The following is a 7,602-nucleotide window of genomic DNA, read 5'->3' on the forward strand; positions in this document are numbered from 1 at the left end:
TCCTACTGCTGTTTTGGCCAATGAGAGTCCTTATTTCAAGTTGTTCAAGACTCTTCCTGATTACAAGATACTTAGGGTGTTTGGTTGTGCTTGTTATCCTCACTTAAGGCCTTATACACACTCTAAGCTGTCACTCAGGTCCAAGGAATGTGTGTTTGTTGGTTACTCATCATCTCATCAAGGGTACAAATGCATGGATGGTGATGGTAGGATTTTTGTGTCAAGGGATGTTATTTTTGATGAAGTTAAATTTCCCTATCCTACCCTGTTTTTCTCTGCTGGGTCTGATTCATCTGCACAAGGAATCACTTCAGAAATTCCTGTTTTAGCTCCTCAAGTTCCTGTTCAGCACTAGCAGCCTTTTCAAGGTCAAGCCTCAGTTGCAGCCTCTTCTTCTGGGAATTTTTCTCAGAGTGAAGCTTCTGTTCAGCAACAATCTCCACCTACACCAGCAGCTACTGCCACTGAAGTAGCTTCAACTGGTTCTTCCTCTTCTGCTCCTATTCCTCAGCCAGTGGGAAATACTCACCCTATGCAGACAAGAGTAAAATCTGGCATAGTCATGCCCAGATTATTTCCAACTTTACTGCTCACTCAAGCTGAGCCAGCTACCACCAAGCAAGCTCTCAAAGATCCTAAGTGGTTAGCTGCAATGAAGGCTGAATATGATGCATTGCTTGCTAACAATACATGGACATTGGTTTCACTTCCCAAGGATAGGAAGCCAATTGGTTGTAAATGGGTTTTTAGGGTGAAGGAAAATGCAGATGGCACCATCAATAGGTATAAGGCCAGACTTGTGGCCAAAGGTTACCATCAAGTCAAGGGGTTTGATTATTCAGAAACCTTTTCCCCTGTGGTGAAGCCTATAACTATTAGGCTCATTCTTTCCCTGGCCATTACTAAGAGGTGGCATATTCATCAACTTGATGTGAATAATGCCTTTTTAAATGGAGCTCTTCAAGAGGAGGTATACATGCAGCAACCAAGTGGATTTCAGCATGAAGACAAATCTCTTGTTTGCAGACTTAACAAAGCTCTTTATGGCCTTAAACAGGCCCCAAGAGCTTGGTTTGACAGATTGAAGTCAGCCCTTGTGAAGTATGGTTTTAAACCAAGTAGATGTGATCCATCTCTCTTCACTTTCTACACTCCAACTTGCTGCATCTACATACTAGTCTATGTAGATGATATTATCATTACAGGCAATTCCTTGCCTCTGGTTCAGAAAGTAGTGCAGAACCTCAACTCTGAATTTTCCTTGAAGCAATTAGGCCAACTTGACTACTTTCTTGGTGTTCAAGTGCATCATCTTCAGGACAGGTCCTTGCTTTTGACACAAACTAAATATATAACTGACCTTCTTGAAAGGGCAGAAATGGGAGAGGCCAAGGGGATCTCTACTCCCATGGTTAGTGGAGCAAAACTCAGCAAATATGGAGCAGATTACTTTGCTGACCCAACTCTCTATAGATCAATAGTTGGTGCTCTCCAATATGCAACTTTAACAAGACCTGAGATTAGCTTTGCAGTTAACAAGGTCTGTCAGTTTCTAAGTCAGCCTCTAGAAGAGCATTGGAAGGCTGTTAAAAGGATCCTAAGATACCTTAAGGGTACTCTCTTTCATGGCCTGCACCTCAAGCCTTGTAGTTTGCACACTCCAGTCCCTCTTGTAGCCTTTTGTGATGCAGATTGGGGATCAGATCCTGATGACAGGAGATCCACCTCAGGCTCTTGTGTCTTTTTTGGTCCCAACCTTGTCTCTTGGAGCTCAAAGAAGCAAACCCTGGTGGCTAGATCGAGTACTGAAGCCGAATACAGGAGCCTAGCTAATACCTCTGCTGAACTGTTGTGGGTTCAGTCTCTTTTGCAGGAGTTGCAGATTCCTTTTTCTCCTCCTAGGGTGTTTTGTGATAACATGGGTGCAGTGGCTTTGACTCATAACCCAGTTCTTCACACTCGCACTAAACATATGGAACTTGACATCTTCTTTGTGAGAGAAAAAGTTCTCAACAAGTCTCTTTTTGTGCATCACATTCCTTCTGTTGATCAGCTGGCAGATTTGTTTACCAAGGCTCTATCACCACTTCGTTTTGAAACTCTTCGTGGCAAACTCAATGTGATTGAGAAATCACTTTCTCCCCCACCTTGAGTTGGAGGGGGCCAATTAGAGTAATATAGTTACTGCTATGTTAGTGTTACTGTTAAGTGTCCTTAGGTAAATGCTGACTGTGTTCTGTTCAGTTAGTTGTGCCTAGCTGGCAGGTTTGTTAGAGAGTTAGTTACATGCTTAGCCGTCAAAGCTTAGCTGTCAAGGTTAGTTAGAGTTAGCTTCTTCTGCAAGCTAACAAATCTCATAGTATAAATACTGTAATCTCTCATGTATTCATCACCTTTTCAATCAATGAAATTCAGTTGAAGATTTTCAACACCTTCCAATTCACCATTTGATGGTATCTGCAAGCAATCAGTTAAACTTTAACAGGCATGATCACATTAGAGAAGATTGTACATGATAACTCACAATTTATGTCTTAATTAAAGAAATGATAATCATAATTCTTAAACAATAGGTAATTTCATCGGGAGGTATAACCACAGTAGATACACAAGCAACATATTTCAAAGGTATATTAAATATTCATTGAATGTGGATTTTATACCTTGAATTGGAGACTTGTTATTATAGCTCTTAATATAGTATCTCCAACTATCAACCTCATCTCCTTCACAAAATTATCACGAGAAATCTGCTTTGCCTAAACCAAACAACATAATGTATTAGAGACTTCTCATCAATGAAGACAGACATGTAAGAATGGGAGCTAAGTGTACATACCTTAAATAGCTCATAATGTGCCATAATAAGACTCATTTCATCAGGAGAAACCTTGTCACTAATAGCAGCAATAAGCATAGGAAAAGGAAGCCAAGGTGATTTTGGAATTTCAAAGGTGCTAGCAACCCCATTGTTATTTGTTATCTAAGGTATCCCACATTTAAAAAAAAAACTCTTTAGATAAGCATTAAAGCTAAACATTATAGGATTTAAAACCCCATTGTTATTTGTTATCTAAAGGTATCCCACATTTAAAAAAAAAAAAAACTCTTTAGATAAGCATTAAAGCTAAACATTATAGGATTTAAAACAAGAAGAAAATTATAAAAAGCACAAAGCCCCTACAAATTGTACATCAACACATTAATATTTTCATCAAGCAATCAACCTCACACACATAAAACACTAGAGGAAACAAAATGAGATAGCAAAACAATGACGAACTTAAAGAGCTTTTTTTCCTTTCTGAAAGTAACTTAAAGAGCTATATTCCTTTAGGATCAAAAGAATTAAACGTACTCAATCACAAATAAAAAAAAATTGTATGATCATGTCTCTTAGATGTTCCACCCATAAGTTATTCCCCAAAATTAAGGCAAACACTTCTAATATTTTTAGAATAGAACAACAAAGTTTAAATTTTGGTATTAACATTGCTTTTACATAAAAAAACTTGGAAAAACATAGGATGGAAAACTCATATCAAATAACTTACATTATCCACTAAAGAGGTTGACTGAAACAAGACACAAGAACCATGACTAGTTGAATTGGCTTGAGAAGAATTAACACTAGAATCATTATTCTCTCCCACAGCTTCACGAAAATATCCTGTAATTATCAAAGTATCATGTACTATAGTGATTGAGAAGAAACTTTTTCTCTCAAAAAGAATAACACCATATAGCTTAGCAAGTTGGTTGTTTTATATTGAACCAGGGTGAATTTATCAATCTATTGAATGTAAGAGAGACCAACTATAATGAGATAACAATCTATGGATTCAAACCCTATTTCCTGATACCAAAATCTCTTAAACTTTTTTGCCAAATGGAAACAAGAAATCATAGATATAAATTAGTTTTTCCTTTGATCAACACATTGAACACTAATTATATAATACCAAACTGTACAACTTCTAGGAAAACATATGTCAATAGAAAACACACCCAAAAAAGAAAAACTAAAGAAACAATATATATTACCTTCAGCATCCCCAAAGACCTCGAAACTGACAACAAATTCTGGATAGATGTGAGTGTTTTTATTCATATTCCACACTACATAGTATCTTGGACATTGAATGTTATCAACTCCATTATCATATTCAAGGCTGCTAGGTTGAAACTGAACAGTGTCGGAGCCAGAGGCGGGATGAATAACTTCCATGTTCCCCATTATTACACGACAAAGGGCCAAGTGTCGAACACCATTTTCGTCAATATCACAATAACGAGCACTATAAATATGAAGAAAAAATAATCTTATTATTAATACGTAAAAGATAGTATTTTTTAAAGTTGATCATATGAAAACTAACCTGGCATATGGGCATGTAACAGCTGCAAGATGAACACCAACGCCATATGTGCTTTTTGTTACACATGGCGCACAATGCCCAAGTTCATACTTCATCATTGTAGATAATTCTTCTTTATTAAAAGGAAGCCAAGCATATCGAACATTTGCATCCTTGTGGATTATTTTTGTTATTTCAACTTGTGCCTGGAATAGCTTCAACCGTGCTTGCACTGATGCACCTAAACAATAGTATGTTTCCACTATCTCAAAATGAGTATTGCCAACATTACTCATTCCATTAAGGAATATCTTATGTACATAATCCAAATTTAATTTTCCTTGTACATACTTAGTGTAAGGAACTAAACCTACTTCATTTTGCATAATGGATTCACCTCGATTTCCACAGTCCAAGATGTTCATCTGATTTTCAATTTCTACTTGAGTGTCCTTAACTAACGCATTTGATTCCCTGCTACAATTCCTCAACTTGGATTCACCAACCCCAATCATTTTGATTTCAATAGGTAATTCCATACCCTCTTGTTTGCATAAATTAGAAGATTCTTCATATGAAGCAACACAGACTTCAGGGAAAAAGCAATGCCCAACCTCATCAATCCATGCTAAAGGTTGTTGCAAACCAGTATTAAAGTCCACTAGACACATGTGTAAAAAATCTAGCATAACATCATGACCATTTAACCATATTTCCACAACTGGCTTTTTTATTTCAAAATCATTTTTGACCAAGTCAACAACACATCTAGGATAGTCAAACCATTCGTCATTACGGTAGAACATAACGCGTTTAGCTCTTCCACTATTCTTGTAGTTCAAGTAATACATAAGAAAGAATTTTGCCGAATGAGGATCAACATTTGTCCTTTTGCTTTCATTGTCACATAATCTCATTTTTTTAACAACCTTGCTTGTGGGTGACACAGGTGATTGTTGTTGATATATAACTGGCCGTGAAGCTCTCTTTTGACAGGTTCGCTTTTGCTTAATTAATTCAATTCTAGTTTGCATTTCCGCGTATTAGATAAACACACAATATTAAAAATCGGATGCAACGGTCAAATAAGACCATATACCTCGAGCAAGTTTTAAAGATATGATATCCAAAAAAAAAAAAATTAAAGACATTGTGGCATCGATAGCAAAGACAATGACATCAATAATTTGGCCGTTCTAGGATGTTGAAAACTTTCGAGAACATTGGACTAATATGATGTATTGATGTATAAGGTTTTTTTTTTTGAAATTCTTGATGTATAAGGTTGATAAAATAGAAAATGAGGAGTTAATTAATAAAAGCATTCCTTGCGTGGCAAAGCAAATAATATTAAAGACTTTGCACATATCACATATGAAAATCTTATAAAAAAAATATGAAAATCGCTAAAGTACTAGCTATAGCATCTAACTTAAAGACAGTGTCACTTCATTCTAGGCAAATGCTCAATACTATACATACCAGCACTGCATTTAGAGTTCAAACTCTACGGTCTACATGCCTTTCCAGAAAAACAACTCTGCTACTAGTTATGGGATATATACCTATAAAAGTTGATTTTTGTTTTCCAAAAAATAGCACTTTGTGTAGTTAAAAAAGTCGTAGTAGTGTACTAATGTCCAACCTACACCTCAAAAAATAAAATGAACAATCCCCAGAAAATTTCCACACTCATGTATCAACATCGTTTTAAATTGCAAAATCAGCTCCCCCATGAAATGCAAAAAAAAATAAAAAATCTTAACACGTAAAATTGAAAAATGAAACAACACCAAAAGTTTGCAAAACAAAAGAAGTTGATCAAACTGTGAATGGAATAATTTAATTTAAAACCCAAGGGAACGCTTTGGAATTTTACCTGAAACTCGAAACACTGAAAAGAACACGCAGAATAAATCTAGATAAACCTTTCACCACTTACCCTTCACCCTAACTGTTTTGAATTGTTCGTAGAATCAAGGGAGCAAAGGTCGTATATTTATACAGAAAAACCTTGAGGGTGGGGTCGTCGACGAATATGCTAATCCCCTCTATGGTTATGTTATGCTAATCCTCTACGTACACTTAATTAACCTTCCAGTATAACCTCCTTTTCATTTTTTCCCTTTTTTGTTTCCCCAACTTCTTTATTTTCTTCTGAAGGATTGTTAGCAGACTATTTTTGACTTTTTGTATTTTCAAATTATCATTAACTACTATAGACTATTTTTGAAATACATTAACTACTATAGACTGTTTTTAAAATTATTAAATTCTTTTTAGAATAATATATCATTTTCAGAAGACTAGTCTATCGTAGTTAATGTATTTCAAAAAAATTCTATAGTAGTTAATGATAATTTTTAAAGAGCTATTTTTAAAAATATATTCTTAAGAAGTAATTATATTTTTTTTTTGATGACTTAGAATATATTTTTAGAATATAATTACTGCTTAAAAAACTATATAATTAGTTCTTTAAAATTTATTTTTAGAATACATTAAAGAACTATTCATTCAAAAATATATTTTAAGAAGAAATTATATTCTAAAAATAGTTCTTTAATGATTTTACGAAGTAATCATTTTAAAAATATATTCTAAGTCATCAGGGAGAAGTGCTCCTTGCCTAGAGAGAAGAAGGCGGCCAAAAGGGGACGGTCACCGGAAGGGCCCAAACCTCGTACTCTCTTCATTGACGGGCTTGATGACTATGTGTCCTACAATATGATCAGGGAGACTTTCTCAAAACTGGGAAAGACAACTGGAATCTTCGTCCAGAGAAGAAAGAAGATGCATAGGAAGAGCAAGTTTGGTTTTGTGCGTTTCCAACAGAACAAGGATGCTCTTCTTGCCATTCAAGCTCTACACGGGTCAAAGGTTGGAAATAACTTCATTCAGGTATCCTTTGCGAGATATCCCTTCTTTCACGGGGACAATCGTCAGACTAGTGGAGGAACTGAAGTCAAAGAAACAGGGGAAGCAAAAATGACTTGGAGAAGAAAGACGATTTTGGGTGCAGAAGCGAGGAGCAAACCAGGAGAACCCATCCTCTCTTCGGAAGGGATTTATCAGATGAAGGGAGAAGACAGGGAGCGCGTGGGAAGATCGATCTTAGCAACCTTACGAGGTATTCATTGCTTGCAAGAGGTGGAAGATTTCTTGCACTATCAAGGATGGATTCAAACCAAAACAGCAATGCTGGGCGCAAGGGAAGTAGTAATTGAATTTACAACCCAGGAAG

General features: G+C 36.0%; 1 protein-coding gene across 1 annotated transcript; it reads right to left on the reverse strand.

Annotated features, from left to right (window-relative positions):
* Positions 1-2,397: 2,397 nt before the first annotated feature.
* Positions 2,398-5,619, reverse strand: LOC130713169 (inactive poly [ADP-ribose] polymerase RCD1-like). The gene is made up of 6 exons (XM_057562960.1): positions 4,380-5,619; positions 4,009-4,298; positions 3,555-3,670; positions 2,840-2,983; positions 2,664-2,759; positions 2,398-2,457 (listed from the first exon to the last, which is right to left on the reverse strand). The coding sequence occupies exons 1-6, from the start codon at positions 5,390-5,392 to the stop codon at positions 2,398-2,400; spliced, it is 1,719 nt and encodes a 572-aa protein (XP_057418943.1). The 5' UTR covers positions 5,393-5,619.
* Positions 5,620-7,602: the final 1,983 nt, after the last annotated feature.

This window comes from Lotus japonicus, chromosome 4 (assembly GCF_012489685.1).
Source record: "Lotus japonicus ecotype B-129 chromosome 4, LjGifu_v1.2".
In the NCBI taxonomy this organism is placed as follows: Eukaryota; Viridiplantae; Streptophyta; class Magnoliopsida; order Fabales; family Fabaceae; genus Lotus; species Lotus japonicus.

Bases quoted from the DNA above. Each gene is read 5' to 3' on its own strand.
- LOC130713169 (XM_057562960.1), bottom strand. From the start codon at position 5,392: ATGCAAACTAGAATTGAATTAATTAAGCAAAAGCGAACCTGTCAAAAG. The intron at 2,984-3,554 runs GTAAGTTATTTG...GGGATACCTTAG, and splicing joins CAACCTCTTTAGTGGATAAT to ATAACAAATAACAATGGGGT. The intron at 2,760-2,839 runs GTATGTACACTT...TGTTTGGTTTAG, and splicing joins CACATTATGAGCTATTTAAG to GCAAAGCAGATTTCTCGTGA.